General features: G+C 68.0%; 2 protein-coding genes across 4 annotated transcripts; one reads left to right on the top strand and one right to left on the bottom strand.

Annotated features, from left to right (window-relative positions):
- Positions 1-2,016: 2,016 nt before the first annotated feature.
- On the bottom strand, positions 2,017-6,219 carry FLT3LG (fms related receptor tyrosine kinase 3 ligand). 3 transcript variants are annotated; one of them, XM_043501268.1, is made up of 8 exons: positions 5,777-6,219; positions 5,086-5,190; positions 4,949-5,002; positions 4,731-4,844; positions 4,345-4,492; positions 3,202-3,398; positions 3,041-3,139; positions 2,017-2,649 (listed from the first exon to the last, which is right to left on the bottom strand). In XM_043501268.1, exons 1-8 carry the CDS (start codon positions 5,828-5,830, stop codon positions 2,482-2,484), a joined length of 939 nt encoding a protein of 312 aa, XP_043357203.1. In that variant the 5' UTR covers positions 5,831-6,219; the 3' UTR covers positions 2,017-2,481. The 3 variants fall into 3 exon arrangements, with proteins under 3 accessions (XP_043357203.1, XP_038237777.1, XP_038237778.1); XM_038381849.2 differs by having other exon boundaries at positions 4,701-4,844; positions 5,777-6,197; XM_038381850.2 differs by having other exon boundaries at positions 4,701-4,844; positions 5,086-5,187; positions 5,777-6,196.
- Positions 6,220-10,379: 4,160 nt separating this feature from the next.
- LOC119847462 (galactoside alpha-(1,2)-fucosyltransferase 2-like) lies at positions 10,380-15,322 on the top strand. The gene is made up of 2 exons (XM_043501266.1): positions 10,380-10,671; positions 13,967-15,322. Exons 1-2 carry the CDS (start codon positions 10,596-10,598, stop codon positions 14,995-14,997), a joined length of 1,107 nt encoding a protein of 368 aa, XP_043357201.1. The 5' UTR covers positions 10,380-10,595; the 3' UTR covers positions 14,998-15,322.
- Positions 15,323-15,531: the final 209 nt, after the last annotated feature.

Below are 15,531 nucleotides of genomic sequence, written 5' to 3'. Positions count from 1 at the left end.
CCCGTTAATCCATATTAACATGGAGGATTTTTCAATTTCTTTCGCGTGGCATTAAATCATCTTCACAATAACATACAGGAGGCAGCAGGAACATAATCCCTCCTGGGAGGGTGACAGGGCGGGGGGGGGGGTATCTCTGATCCCTGGGGGCAGGAGTCCATGGACACAAGAAATAAAAAAAGATTTTATCAGAGTGGAAATATGCTGGGGCTGGATGGGAGCCGGTGCCCCCTAGAGGGGAGAAGCCCCGTGCCCCATTCCCTGCCCCCCCTGAGCCAGCCAGTCCCTGCCCTGGGGCTGGATGGGCGCCCCCTAGAGGGGACAGGCCCCGTGCCCCATTCCCCCCTCAGCCAGGCAGGCCCTGCCCCGGGGCCGGATGGGAGCTGGCGCCCCCTAGAGGGGGAACGTCCCAGATGTCGCTTTACATAGGCGTTCCCCTTGTGGGTATGTGTGCCCCCTGCTGGACGGGGAGAGACCTGCTCCGTGTGTGTGCGTGAGAGAACCCAGGAGTCCTGGCTCCCAGCGCCCCCCCCAACTAAACTGTGTTCTAACCACTAGACCCCACTGCCCTACCCAGAGCCTGGGAGAGAACCAGGAGTCCTGGCTCCCAGCCCCCCCACTCTAATCACTAGACCCCACTCCCCTAACCAGAGCAGGGGAGAGAACCAGGAGACCTGGCTCTGGGCCCCCAGATGCGCCCTGCTGGAGGTGAAAGCACCCAGCAGCACCCCCTATAGAGCCATGTTTGGATTTGGGCAGGATGCACCCTACTGCCCCCCCCCGTGCCCCTCCCCGCTATCCCTCCAGCCCCCTGGACAGGCCTTACCCGGGGCTGGCGCCTGCCTGGTCCGGAGGTGCTGGGGGAACTGGTGCCAGCAGAGGCCAGGGGTGTGTATGGCTCCCCCTCTGTCCCCCCCCCCCCCAACAGCTTGACGTCAAGCAGCCAAGGAAGAACTCGGAGCGGGGGATTAAAGGGAAGGGGAGGGAATGGGGGGGGGGATCTGGGAGAGCCAGACGATGCCCCCGCCCCCCACGACTGGGTTTAATCAACGGACTTGGGAGGATGGGGGGGAGAACAGGATTAGGGGGAGGGGCGGGGTGACGGGGAGGTGGCCGCGGGGGGGGTGTCAGTCATGGGATTGGGGGGTATGAGGATTTGGGAGGCCGTGTTTTGCTGTAAGTAGAACCCAGGAGTCTGGCTCCCAGCCACCCGCTCTAACCACTAGCCCCCATGCCCCTCCCAGGACCAGGTAGCGAACCCAGGAGTCCTGGCTCCCCCCCGCCTCCCCTTCCAGCACAAAGTGGTACAGTGTGAAATCGACCAGGAGAAATTTCAGCAGGCATCGGAGCCCCCCTGATTCTGGGGTGTCATTTGGGGGCCCGAGAACCCCCAGACCCATAAACCCAGCTCCAGTGATCAGACCCCCGGTACAGGTGAGGGATCCCCCATCGGACCCCTAGCCTGGCTCAGGGGTGCACTAGCCACATCCGCCACTAGGGGGCAGCAGACTCCAAAGGATGGCAAACAGCCCCCAACCCCAATGGATGGGACTCGAGGGGTCCCTGTATAACCCCAGAGGGGTGTCTCGGACCCACACAGGCCTGGTGTTTTTACCAAGCCTGGCCCAGCCCCAGGGGAGCCCCTGCAGCCCCCTTGGGGCTGCTCTTCCAAGAACCTGCAGCCCCTCCCCACCACTGGGTCAGGCAGGAGCCCCCCACATCGAGTGCCCCAGGATGGGCCCCGGGGGCATATGGATCCCCCAGAGGGAGCTAGGCCCCCCAGCTCCTGGCTCAGGAGTGACTCGGCCAGTGGGGGGAGCGCAGGGAGGTTGTTGGGGGTCTGGGCGCAGCAGCAGTGGGCAGGGCCATTGTTTTCTGGGCTCCTTCCTGGGCATGGAGGTATGGGGGGAGCTCATGGGTCACACCTGGGTCTGTGCAGCGAGCAACAGCTTCTTTCACCCCCTCCCACGTGGTGACCACGCAGCACATGGGGAAACTGAGGCAGACACAGTATTCATATAAAATATTATGAATAATTGCCACTGGGCCACAGTGTTCCTCGCCCAGCATTGGGGTGGGAACTCAGGCATCTGGGTCCCACCCAGGCGAAGGGTCCTCATATAACCAGTCCTCCGCGCTCCACCCCAGACGGACCGCGTCTTGGCACGAAGGAAAATCCATTAGTTTCCAATGACAGTTCGGGGCCTGTTGGGGGTTGCGGGGGGGGGGAGGTCTTTTGCCTCTTCCTGCTGGGCCATCTGTCCCTGCAGACCCCAGGCCCCCCAAAAGATCCCCAGCCCCGGAGGCAGGTCTCCGAAACATGGCTTAGCATAGAAGAAAAATCCATCTCCGGCTTCCCCAGCGCTGCAGAAATGAAGTCCAGACAGCGGGAGCCGTGGGGCCGGGTGCGAGCCGGCGCTACACAGCGCCTCCTGGGGGCGGGGGATGGCACCAGGGCCCATGGGGGGCTGGCCGCAGGTCTCAGCCTTGCAGTCCGCCGGGAGGCGTGGCTGATTCCACCCTCCGCTTGGCTCGCAGGAGTGGGGTGTAGGAAGCAGAGTCTGGCTCTGGTGGCCCCAGCTGGCTCCGGTGCTGGCCGCCCACATCCCAGAATCCGTAGCAGGGGGACCAACCGTGGCTCTGGGGGTCCTGGGAGGAGACAGGAAAAAAAGGGGAGGCAGTAGAGAGAAACAGAACCCAGGAGTCCTGGATCCCTGCCCACCCCCGCTCTAACCCACTAGACCCCAGTCCCCTCCCTGAGCCAGGGGAGAAAACCCAGGAGTCCTGGCTCCCAGCTCCCCCTGCTCTAACCACTAGACCCCAGTCCCCTCCCTGAGCCAGGGGAGAGAACCCAGGAGTCCTGGCTCCCTGGCCACCGCCCGCTCTAACCCTCTAGACCCCAGTCCCCTCCCTGAGCCGGGGGAGAGAACCCTGGAGTCCTGGCTCCCTGCTCTAATCACCAGACCCCGCTCCCCTTCCCAAGACTGTCCTCCAGAAAAGGGCCCGCACCCCACATGTGTTAGCCAGGGGAAGGTTATACCTGAGCCATCTCTCTCCTATCAGCTCCTGCACCCCACTCGTTCAGGTGTCCAACTGCTCGGACTCCTGGGTCCCCTGTGGGGAGAGAGGGAAGAAGCAGCTGCAGGAGTCCCGGGATCTGCCCTCCCTCCCGCCAGGAGCCCCATCCCTTCCCCCCACTACCTGGCCACGGAGCTGCCTCTGATACTGCCACAGGCTGACGAAGGCCAGAGACCCCAGGATGGGCACCAGGAGGAGCAGCACCGGCAGGTGGTTCTTGTGCAAGGAGCCGGCCCCGGATGCCTGGGTCCCCGGCTGCTTCCGGCTGGAGAAGCCGGGCTGCGGGAGCCCGACTGGCGCAGGTGGCAGTGCCAGGGCTTCTGGGGGGACACGGAGAGCTTGGGGAGAGAGGGGAGAGGCGATTCCCCACCGTGGGGCCAACGAGGGGGGCTGTGTTTGGGGGCAGGGCGGAGCGGGGTGCGGAGGGGGGGGTTGAGGGCAGTGAAGGGGACGAAGGAATGAGGGAGGTGGAGGAGGTGCCAGATTGGCAGCCAATACAGGTACGGACGGGGGAGGGGGGGTTGCGGGGGCCGGGGAGGTACCTGGATGGCAACGGAAGGGGGAGCAGTTGCTGGGGAGCTGGGGGGTCAATAGGGGGCATTATAGGGGTATGGGAGAGGATGCCAAGGCCCTGGGGTGTCAGGGGGGCAAGGAAGAGTCCAGGGCCACCAGGGGGTACCTGGCTGGCAACAGATGCAAGTGCAGTGGCTGGGGGGAGCAGGAGGGACTGGGGGGCAGGTCAGGGGACTGGGGGGCACCTGGCTGGCAGTGCACGGGGGTGAGGGTGCTCGGAGGGTCTTGGGGGGGTACCTGGCAGGCAGCAGACGGGGTCAGGGGGCTGGGGGGACGGCTCTGGGGGGTACCTGGCTGACAGAGGATGGGATCGGGGGCTGGGGGGGCGGCTCTGGGGAGGTACCTGGCTGGAAGCGGACGGGGTCGGGGGGCTGGCGGGGCAGCTCTGGGGGGTACCTGGCTGGCAGCGGACGGGGTTGGGGGGCTGGGGGGGCGGCTCTGGGGGGGTACCTGGCTGGCAGCGGACGGGAGTCAGGGTGCTGAGAGGGTCTTGGAGGGGCACCTGGCTGGCAGCGGACGGGAGTCAGGGTGCTGAGAGGGTCTTGGGGGGGCGCCTGGCTGGCAGCGGACGGGGTTGGGGGGTGGCGCTGGGGGGGGTACCTGGCTGGCAGCGGACGGGGTTGGGGGGTGGCGCTGGGGGGGGTACCTGGCTGGCAGCGGACGGGGTTGGGGGGGCGGCGCTGGGGGGGGTACCTGGCTGGCAGCGGATGGGGGTGCAGTTGCTGAAGTCGACCGAGTCCTGCCCTGCCATTTTGCTCTTCAGCGCTGCCATGTGGCCGTTCAGGGCGCGCAGCATCCACGACACGTTCCTGCGTTCCTGCCCCACGCAGCCCGTGGGGTCCTGGGGGGCAGAGGTGGAGGGACGGGCTAGTGTCACTGCACTGGCGGGGGGGCCTTGACCACTCTGTGCTGTATCCCCCCTGCCCCCACCACCAGACACCTACAGGGGACAGCTCCTGCCCCCCATTCCCGTGCCCCGCCAGCCCCCGCCCAAGGGCCGGCACACCCTAGAGGGGCAGGCCCCGCCCCCCTGCCCGCCGGGCGCTCACGGTGATGCCGCACTCCTCGACGAACCGGACCTGCTGGACCACCTTTGCCACGAGGGGCTGCAGGGCCGTGCCCGCGACCCCCCTCATGTGCCTCAGCTCCACCGCCAGGAAATGGACCCTCCACAGCTCCGCGCACCAGCCATCCTGGGGGAGAAACGGGGAGTGGGGGTCAGAGGGAATACGGGGTGGAGCCTTGGCTGATGGGGGAGGGGGGCTCTGGATATCAGGGGGGCCCCCCCTTCTCTCACCGGTTCCAGGTTCAATGGAATCGAGACAGAATAATCATGGAGCAGATGCTGGGTCTGAAGGAAAGAAGGAGACATGGGGGGAGGGTGAGTTGGGGGGGCTGTGCTGAGTGTGGGGGGGACGGGGGGCCCCCACTCACCAGGTCATCGATGTCCCTGGAGAACGTTGTGCTCAGCGGGTCGAAGATGAAGACGCAGCCACCGCCCGGGGGGACCAGGACCAGCAGCAGAAAGAGGGGGACCTGCTGGGGGGGGGCACATGTGAGTCAAGGACCCCCCCCCCCAGGCCCTCCTCTGCCAGCTCAGATTTCCTCCCAGTCAGCCAAGCCCCCCTCCAAGGTATCTCCATCTCCTTGCAACCCCCCAAGCCGGCCTATCCCCATAGGCCATCCCCTGCCAGCCAAGATCCCCCCCAGCCAAATCAGGCCCCCAGCATTCCCCAGCCCATCTCATTTCCCGCAAGCCCCTGGCCAGCCCCCGCCCCCTGCCAGCCCAGATTTACCCTAGCCAGTGCAGACCCCCCCAACTATTCCCAACCTCCCTCAATCCCCCCAGCCAGCCCCTCCCCCCAGGCCCTCCCCTGCCAGCCCAGAGCCCCCCTGGAATTCCCCAGCTCCCCCAAACCCCTAGCCACCCCCCCGCATTTCCCAACCCCCCCAGTCCCTCCAGCCAGCCCATCCCCCCAGACTCTCCCCTGCGAGCCCAGAGCCCCCCTAGCCAGCTCAGCCCCCACCCCCCGGGCTATCCCCAACCCCCCTCAGTCTCCTCAATACCCCCTGCCTGCCCCACCCAAACCAACCCCCTCTGCCCCCGGCCCTGCCCCCCACTCACCACGGAGGCTCCGGGTGGGGGTGGGGCGTCGGGGGGCGCATGGCGCCAATTCATCTCCTCACTGGGGGGTGGGCGGCCGGCATGCTGGTGGGGGGCTTTCGGCGTGGGAGCTAAGGGGTGCAAGAAAGGGCAGGTGAGAGACCTGGGATGGAGGGTCTGCGGGTCGGGAGTGAGGGGCACCGGCAGGGCGGGGGCCGCGATTAGCGCAGGATCGGAGCCAGCCCCCCACCCCTGTCGCACCCGGGAATGGGAACCACGTGCATCGCCGAGCGCAGAGCCCCCCCGCTGCCTGTGCACGGGGGGGCTGCTCCCCTTCCTGCCCCCCGCTGCCTGTGCCCGGGGAGGGGCTGCTCCCCTTCCTGCCCCCGCTGCCTGTGCACGGGGGGGATGCTCCCCTTCCTGTCCCCCGCTGCCTGTGCCCTGGGGGGGCTGCTCCCTCTTCCTCTCCCCCCGCTGACTGTGCCTTGGGGGGGCTGCTCCCCTTCCTGCCCCCCGCTGCCTGTGCCCTGGGGGGCTGCTCCCCTTCCTCCCCCCCCCGCTGCCTGTGCCCTGGGAGGGCTGCTCCCCTTCCTGCCCCCCCGCTGCCTGTGCCCTGGGGGGGCTGCTCCCCCTTCCTCCCCCCCCGCTGCCGTCCCGGACTGACCCGCCCGTCGGGCCCCGCAGCTGCTCAGATGGGATCGAAAGTGAAAGTGTCGGGAAAGCGGGGGGAGGGCCCGTGCAGGCGGGGGGCACCCGAGGTGACGGGTTGCTGGGGGGGCCAGGGCACGGCCTGGAGGGGAGGGTGGCTGTGAGCCCCTCCCCCCAGCTCCCGGCCCCCCAACACCGCGCCCTGCCCCAGCACCCAGCCAAGCTCAGCAAATATCGACTCCAACGCGCAGCCTGGCTCAGAGTGACACGGCCCAGGGAACGGAGCCCCCCACTCCCGACCCGCAGGCCCCCACTTCCCCCGGTGCCCCCCACTCCCGACCCGCAGCCCCCCAGCTCCCCCAGTGCCCCTCACTCCCGACCCGCAACCCCCCAGCTCCCCCAGTGCCCCTCACTCCCGACCCACAGCCCCTGCTGCTCGCCCGGTACCCCCCACTCCCGGCCCGCAGCCCCCCAGCTCTCCCGGTGCCCCCCACTCCCGACCCGCTGGCCCCCACTTCTCCCGGTGCCCCTCACTCCCGACCCACAGCCCCTGCTGCTCCCCCGGTGCCCCCCCCCACTTCCCCCGGTGCCCCCCACTCCCGACCCGCAGCCCCCCAGCTCTCCCGGTGCCCCCCACTCCCGACCCGCAGCCCCCCAGCTCTCCCGGTGCCCCCCACTCCCGACCCGCAGCCCCTCAGCTCCCCCAGTGCCCCCCACTCCCGACCCGCAGCCCCCCAGCTCCCCCAGTGCCCCTCACTCCCGACCCACAGCCCCTGCTGCTCCCCCGGTACCCCCCACTCCCGGCCCGCAGCCCCCCAGCTCTCCCGGTGCCCCCCACTCCCAACCCGCAGGCCCCCACTTCCCCCGGTGCCCCTCACTCCCGACCCACAGCCCCTGCTGCTCCCCCGGTGCCCCCCCACTTCCCCCGGTGCCCCCCACTCCTGACCCGCAGCCCCTCAGCTCCCCCGGTGCCCCCCACTCCCGACCCGAAGGCCCCCACTTCCCCCGGTGACCCCCACTCCCGACCCGCAGCTCCCAGCTCCCCCAGTGCCCCTCACTCCCGACCCACAGCCCCTGCTGCTCCCCCGGTACCCCCCACTCCCGGCCCGCAGCCCCCAGCTCCCCCAATGCCCCTCACTCCCAACCTACAGCCCCCCAACTCTCCCAGTGCCCCTCACTTCTGACCTGCAGCCCCCCAGCTCCCCCGGTACCCCCCACTCCCGACCCACAGCAACCCACTTCCCCCGGTGCCCCTCACTCCCGACCCGCAGCCCCCCATCTCTCCCGGTGCCCCCCACTCCCGACCCGCAGCCCCTGCTGCTCCCCCGGTGCCCCCCACTCCCAACCCATAGGCCCCCACTTCCCCCGGTGCCCCCCACTCCCGACCCGCAGCCCCCAGCTCCCCCAGTGCTCTTCACTCCTGACCCGCAGCCCCCCAGCTCCCCCAGTGCCCCTCACTCCTGACCCACAGCCCCTGCTGCTCCCCCGGTGCCCCCCACTCCCGACCCACAGCTACGCAGCTCTCCCGGTGCCCCTCACTCCCAACCCGCAGCCCCCCAGCTCCCCCGGTGCCCCCCACTTGCTCCGGTGCCCCTCACTCCCGACCCACAGCCCCCCACTTTCCCCGGTGCCCCTCACTCCCGACCCGCAGCCCCCCCGGTGCCCCTCACTCCTGACCCACAGCCCCTGCTGCTCCCCCGGTGCCCCTCACTCCTGACCCGCAGCCCCCCAGCTCTCCTGGTGCCCCCCCACTCCCGACCCACAGCCCCTGCTGCTCCCCTGGTGCCCCCCACTCCTGACCCACAGCCCCCCAGCTTCCCCGGTGCCCCTCACTCCTGACCCGCAGCCCCTGCTGCTCCCCCGGTGCCCCTCACTCCCAATCCACAGCACCCCAGCTCCCCCGGTGCCCCTCACTCCCAATCCGGAGCACCCCAGCTCCCCCGGTGCCCCTCACTCCCGACCCGCAGCCCCCCAGCTCCCCCGGTGCCCCCCACTCCCGAACCGCAGCCCCTGCTTCTCCCCCGGTGCCCCCCACGCCCGACCCATAGGCCCCCACTTCCCCCGGTGCCCCCCACTCCCGACCCGCAGCCCCCCAGCTCCCCCAGTGCCCCTCACTCCTGACCCACAGCCCCTGCTGCTCCCCCGGTGCCCCCCACTCCCGACCCACAGCTACGCAGCTCTCCCGGTGCCCCTCACTCCCAACCCGCAGCCCCCCAGCTCCCCCGGTGCCCCCCACTTGCCCCGGTGCCCCTCACTCCCGACCCACAGCCCCCCACTTTCCCCGGTGCCCCTCACTCCCGACCCGCAGCCCCCCCGGTGCCCCTCACTCCTGACCCACAGCCCCTGCTGCTCCCCCGGTGCCCCTCACTCCTGACCCGCAGCCCCCCAGCTCTCCTGGTGCCCCCCACTCCCGACCCACAGCCCCTGCTGCTCCCCTGGTGCCCCCCACTCCTGACCCACAGCCCCCCAGCTTCCCCGGTGCCCCTCACTCCTGACCCGCAGCCCCTGCTGCTCCCCCGGTGCCCCTCACTCCCAATCCACAGCACCCCAGCTCCCCCGGTGCCCCTCACTCCCAATCCGGAGCACCCCAACTCCCCCGGTGCCCCTCACTCCCGACCCGCAGCCCCCCAGCTCCCCCGGTGCCCCCCACTCCCGACCCGCAGCCCCTGCTTCTCCCCCGGTGCCCCCCACGCCCGACCCATAGGCCCCCACTTCCCCCGGTGCCCCCCACTCCCGACCTGCAGCCCCCAGCTCCCCAGTGCTCCTCACTCCCGACCCGCAGCCCCCCAGGTCCCCCGGTGCCCCTCACTCCTGACCCACAGCCCTTACTGCTTCCTCAGTGCCCCTCACTCCTGATCCACAGCCCCCCAGCTCTCCCGGTGCCCCTCACTCCTGATCCGCAGCCCTTGCTGCTCCCTCAGTGCCCCTCACTCCTGACCCGCAGCCCCCGAGGTCCCCCGGTGCCCCTCACTCCCGACCCGCAGCCCCTGCTGCTGCCCCAGTGCCCCTCACTCCTGACCCGCAGCCCCCTGCTAGTCCAGCCCAGTTGCAGTTCCCCGGCTGTGGGATGCCTGTCTTGACCCAAATCCTTGGGGAGGTGCCGGCGCCCGGCCATGGGGCTCTGCGGGCAGCAGCAGCAGGAGCCGGGGTGGGCTGGAGCCCTCGTCAGACCTCGGAGAGGGGTGGCAGAGAGAGGCCTGTGGTGGGGGAGGACTGAGAACCAGGCCGCTCAGTTCATGGGGTCAGGGGGACAGGACCTGCCCCCCAAGTCCCTAAAGCCCAGCGCTGGTGGCCAGGGGAGAGAATCCCCTGCTGAGCTCCCCGCAGCCCAGCGCCCCCTGCTGTCCCCCTGCTCACCACAGCCCAGCGGCCCTCTGAGCCCCCCATCCCACTCACCGCAGCCCAGCGACTCCCCGAGCCCCCTGCCCCGCTCCCCGCAGCCCAGTGCCACCCCTGATCTCCCCACCCCGCTCCCCACAGCCCAGCACCCCCCGCTGAGCCCCCCACCCCACTCCCCACAGCCCAGCACCCCCCCTGAGCCCCCTGTCCGCTCCCCGCAGCCCAGCAACTCCCCCTGAGCTCCCCGCCCCGCTCCCCGCAGCCCAGCGCCCCCCGTTGAGCCCCCCACCCCACTCTCTGCAGCCCAGCACCCCCCTGAGCCCCCGACCCCACTCCCTGCAGCCCAGCGCCCCCTGCTGAGCCCCCTGCCCTGCTCCCTGCAGCCCAGCGCCCCCCCCCGAGTCCCCTGTCCCGCTCCCCGCAGCCCAGCGCCCTGCCACTGAGCCCGGCACAACCCAGCGCCCTCCCTGAGCCCCCCTCCCCACAGCCCAGTGCCCCCCACTAAGCCCCCCGCCCTGCTCCCTGCAGCCCAGCGCCCCCTGAGGCCAGCCCTGCCAGATGTGCTGGCCAATCTGGAGCTCTGGGCCCCGGGGCAGGACCTGGGGCCCGAACCCCGGCGGCGAAGCAGCGCGAGCCCAGAGATCCTGACGCGCCTTTTGATCCCTCCTTTGCGACCAGACACGTCCCAGCGGCGCCCGCCCGAGAGAGGCCAACGGCTGCAGCCGGCGCGCCGGACCCGGCGGGAGAACCCGGGCGTGGTCAGGAAACGCGTCAGCCGGGCGTCCCCACTTGTGCGGCTCAGGGTCTGAATGTCGGGGGGCCTGTTGGTGCCAGGTGCTCGTTGGGACGCCGGATGGCCCCTGTCCGCACTGAGCGGGGGCCGCGAAAACCAGCAAGAAACACCCCCTCCCCCCACCAGGTGAATGGGGGTGAGTAACACCTAGCTCTGGCCCCGGGCGGTTGCTCAGGAAGCTGTGGCAGGATGTCACCCCTGCAAAGCAGCTCGCTCGCATGGCAGCAGGCAACCTGACCCGGGGAACAGAGACGGGGGCCGGGGGAGGACGGGGACGGTGCCCCGAGAGCTGGGAGAGGAGGTGTGACGAAGCGGGACTGTTCTTAATGTTTCCTCTGAATAGTGTGGAGGTGCCTCAGTTTCCCCTAGGCAGTTCTTAAGTATCTAGGTGGTGGGATAAGGGTGTATGATCGTTGCAGAGCCCTAGAGGGCAGGTGTGGGCAGGGGTCTGGACACAGAGAAGGGCCGACACCCTGTTTCCTGGCAGCTGATGGCCTGGGCCCTTCCCCCCTGCAAGGTGAGAGCTAAAGGGTTGGAGAACAAAGGGATCGGTGCCCTCCTGGCCTGGGAAAGGGACAAAGCCCAGAGGAGGGGGGGCTGGAGGGGGAGTCAGTTGGGGCTGGCTGGGGACATGAAGTGAAGTGTCTGGCTCACTGCCCCCTAAAATGGACCCAGTTGAGGGGTCCTGTTCTTTGCACCTACAAGCTCTGTGTTAGACCATGCTCCTGTCGTCTAATAAACCTGTGTTACTGGCTGGCTGAGAGTCACGTCTGACTGCGGAGTGGGGGGCAGGACCCTCTGACCCCCATAGGACCCCGCCTGGGCAGACTGGCTGTGGGAAGCGCCCGGAGGGGCAGAGGATGCTGGATGCTCCGGGGTCAGCCCCAGGAAGGGGGCAGCCGGGTGAGCTGTGTGTCCTGCAGACGGGCTGCTCCCGGAGAGGAGACTCCCCGGAGTCCTGCCTGGCTGCGCAGGGAGCAGATCCAGAGCGTCCCCCGGGGATGCCGTGACACCTTCCAATTTGTTCTTTTTTATAGCTGCCTCCACTTCCCTTCTAAACCAGGTCAGTTTGTAACCAACCCGGCCTGGTTTTTGGGGTTTTTGGGGTCTAAGATCACTAGAAAAGTGATCTTAGACAATTCCGATTGGTCATTCCTGCTTCTCTGTTTTCTCTGACCCCTTTAAAGCACCAGGTAGGGGCAGAGAGAGGCCTGTGGTCAGGGAGGGCTGAGAACCAGGCAGCTCAATTTATGGGTCAGGGGGACAGGACCTGCCCCCCCAGGTCCCTAAAGGGAGAGCACCCCCTGCTGAGCTCCCCGCAGTCTAGCACCCCCGCTAACCCCCACCCCACAACCCAGCGCCCCCCACCCTGCTCCCCGCAGCCCAGCGCTCCCTGGGGCCAGCCCTGCCAGATGTGCTGGCCAGTCTGGAGCTCTGGGCCCCGGGGCAGGACCTGGGGCCCGAACCCCGGCTGCGAAGCGGCGCGAGCCCAGAGATCCTGACGCGCCTTTTGATCCCTCCTTTGCGACCAGACACGTCCCAGCGGCGCCCGCCCGAGAGAGGCCAACGGCTGCAGCCGGCGCGCCGGACCCGGCGGGAGGAACCCGGGCATGGTCAGGAAACGCATCAGCCGGGCGTCCCCACTTTTGTGGCTCAGGGTCTGAATGTCGGGGGGCCTGTTGGTGCCAGGAGCCCGTTGAGACGCCAGGTGCCCCCTGTCCGCACTGAGTGGGGGCCGCGAAAACCAGCAAGAAACCCCCCTCTCCCCCCACCAGGTGAATGGGGGTGAGTAACACCTAGCTCTGGCCCCAGGTGGTTGCTCAGGAAGCTGTGGCAGGATGTCACCCGTGCAAAGCAGCTCGCTCGCACGGCAGCAGGCAACCTGACCTGGGGAACAGAGATGGGGGCCGGGGGAGGACGGGGCCGGTGCCCCAAGAGCTGGGGAAGAGGGTTGTAGCCCGGCGGCTGGAGGCTTTGAAGGGGACTTGCCCCATTGCCAGAACCGGGGAGAGAACCCAGGAGTCCTGGCTCCCAGCCCCCACTGCTCTGAGTGCTGTGGGACCGAGGTGTGGGGTGCTGACACTGGCCTGGCTCGACTTCCCCACACCATCCGTCCGGGGGTGGCGAGCGGCCTGGTGCAGCTGGGCCCACGGACCCAGGGCTGGGACCTCGGCCGCAGGCCCAGCGGGGAGGGCGGGGGGCATCACCCCGGCTCGGCACCCAGGTCCCTCCAGACCCCAGACTCCCTGGCCCGGCCCAACCCGGCTTCGCTCCTGTCCTGTCCCTCGGCTTGGAAACCTCCCACCCTGTCCCGCACTCCTCTGCCGGGGGGCTACTTCCTTCTGCCTCTTCTTCCTCCATTTCCCCCTCCCTGCATCCCCTCCCTGCATTTCCCCTCCCCTCCCCCTCCATCTCCACCCTCCCTCCATCCCCTCCCTACATCTCCCCCTCCCCTCCCCCTCCATTCCCTCCCCTCCCCTCATCTCCACCCTCCCTCCATCTACTCCCACTATTTCCCTTCCCCTCCCCCTCTGTCTCTACCCTCCCTCCATCCCCTCATCTCTACCCTCCCTCCATCTCCTCCCCCCATTTCCCCTCCCCCCATTTCCCTTCCCCTCACCCGCCCATTCCCCTGACCCCACATCTCTCAGTGCCCTCCCCCATCTGATACCCCAGGATGCCGGCTGGTTCCCCCCCAGTTCCCACTGCTGAGGTTCTGGGCGGGGGTCAAGGGGTAGAACTCAGCAATTCTAGGCAAACATAGGACTTCCCCCCCCCACCCTGGCCCCAGGGGGCACTGGGCTGCAGGGAGTGGGGTGGGGGGCTTGGTAGGGAGGCTCCCCCACAGTCAGTACTCTCTATTATCCATGGCAGCCCCCTCCTGCCCCAGTGACCCCCCCTTTCCCCACCACTGCTCACCAGGACTTCTGGGTTCTCTTCCTGGCTTTGGGAGGGGAGTGGGGTCCAGTGGTTAGAGCATGAGGGGGCTGGGAGCCAGGACTCCTGGGTTCTCTCTCAGTAGCAGGGCTGTGGATCAGGCATGAGGGGCACCAGCAGAGCTGTGGGGTGGGTGGGGGTGGAGACACTGTTGCTCTGATGGTTCTTGCCTGCCCATGGGTTGCACTGTGGCGGAAGAGGGCTGATCCGGGATCCAGTGGAGTTGGGGGGGAGGGAATTGGCCCTTCCAGAAACCCGGTGACTCTGCTGCCCCCAACACGCGTCCTGCTGGAGCTGGGGTCACCTGCCCCCTCGGCTGGGCTGCAGGGGGAGGGGGCTCTGCTTGCAGCTGGTGGTCTTTTGGGAAAAGAGGTAACTGGGCCAGGAAGACCCCCTCCCCCTTCCCCTCTAACCACCCGCCTATCCATCCACCCCCTTCCCTCCCTCCCCTGTTTCCCTCCCCCCTTTCCCTTCTATTCACCCCCCTCCCCCAGGCTGGGACCTCCTTCCCTCAACAATGACTGCCCCGGGCTCCTGGGTCTCCTTCTGGACGCCCCTCACGCTGACCGTCTGCCTGCTGTTCATCGTGATCCTCTTCAGCTCCATCTACTTAAGCATCTGGATCCCCACCGTGGAGTGGGGGCTCCCCACCCCAAATGCCATGGAGCGGGGCGTGTGGACCGTGAACACCAAAGGGCGGCTGGGGAACCAGATGGGGGAATATGCCACCCTCTACGCCCTGGCCAAGATGAACGGGCGCCAGCCCTACATCCTCCCGGAGATGCACCAGCATCTGGCGCCGCTCTTCCGCATCAGCCTGCCCGTGATCTCCAGATTCAGGGCTTGGGGGATCCCGTGGAAGGACAATGAGCTCCATGACTGGATGTCGGAGGAGTACAGGCACATCGAGGGGAAATACGTCCGGCTGACGGGCTACCCCTGCTCCTGGACCTTCTACCACCACCTCCGGCAGGAGATCCTCCAGGAATTCACCTTCCATGACCACGTCAAGGAGGAGGCCAACCGGTACCTGACCAGGCTGCGCGGGCAGTGCCGGAACGTGACCTACGTGGATGTCCATGTCCGGAGGGGGGACTTCGTCCCCGTGATGGCCGAGCGCTGGAAGGGGGTGGTGGCAGACAAGGCCTACCTGGAGAAGGCCATGGGCTACTTCCGGGCCAAGTACCAGGAGCCGGTGTTCATGGTGACCAGCAACGGGATGGAGTGGTGCCGGGAGAACATCGACGCCTCGCGGGGAGACGTGTATTTCTCGGGGGACAGGAAGAAGTCCTCGCCGGGGAGGGATTTCACTCTGTTGGCTCATTGTAACCACACGATCATGACCATCGGGACCTTTGGCATCTGGGCCGGCTACCTGGCTGGGGGGGAGACCGTCTACTTGGCCAACTACATGCTCCCCGATTCCCCTTTCCTCGAGATCTTCAAGCCTGCAGCCGCCTTCCTGCCCGAGTGGATCGGGATCAACGCCGATCTCTCCCCGCTGCGGAGTGGAATGACTTGCTAAAGGAGCTCATCCGATGGCCACAGGATCCACCTGCCAGGACTCCGGTCGGCCAAGGAGTGGGCACCTGGGAACCCTGGCTGGTTCGGGCTGCGCTGGGGAGATAGGGGGAGATTGGAGCTGGGCTGATGGGGTTCAGAGCCCCATTGTGACAGAGCAGGGGGGTGGGGCGGATTGACCTGGGGATGTCGCAGGGGAGTTTCACTGGGACTGTCTGCATGGGGGATGGATGCCAGTGGGTAGCTTCACTTGAGGGACAATACCTGAGCCGGGAGGGGGGCTGGGGCCAGGTGACACCTTTCCCCGGGAAGCTGGACAAAGGCTGGAGGAGGAGCCAGGGGAGGCTGGGGGAGTTGGCTGGAGGGGGTTGAGTTGGGAGTGGACTGGGGAAACGAAGCGAGCCCCAAGGCTGGAGTCTAAGCTCCCTGTCCCCCCGAGGGACCTGACTGAGGGGTCCTGTTTGTACCTACAAGCTCTGTTTGGGGCCGTGTTCCTGTTGTCTAATAAACCTTCCGTTTTACTGGCTGGCTGAGAGTC

The sequence above is a fragment of the Dermochelys coriacea genome, chromosome 23, assembly GCF_009764565.3.
Source record: "Dermochelys coriacea isolate rDerCor1 chromosome 23, rDerCor1.pri.v4, whole genome shotgun sequence".
In the NCBI taxonomy this organism is placed as follows: Eukaryota; Metazoa; Chordata; order Testudines; family Dermochelyidae; genus Dermochelys; species Dermochelys coriacea.
Note: the sequence above shows the minus strand (reverse complement) of the source record. Positions and strands in the feature narration are given on the sequence as shown.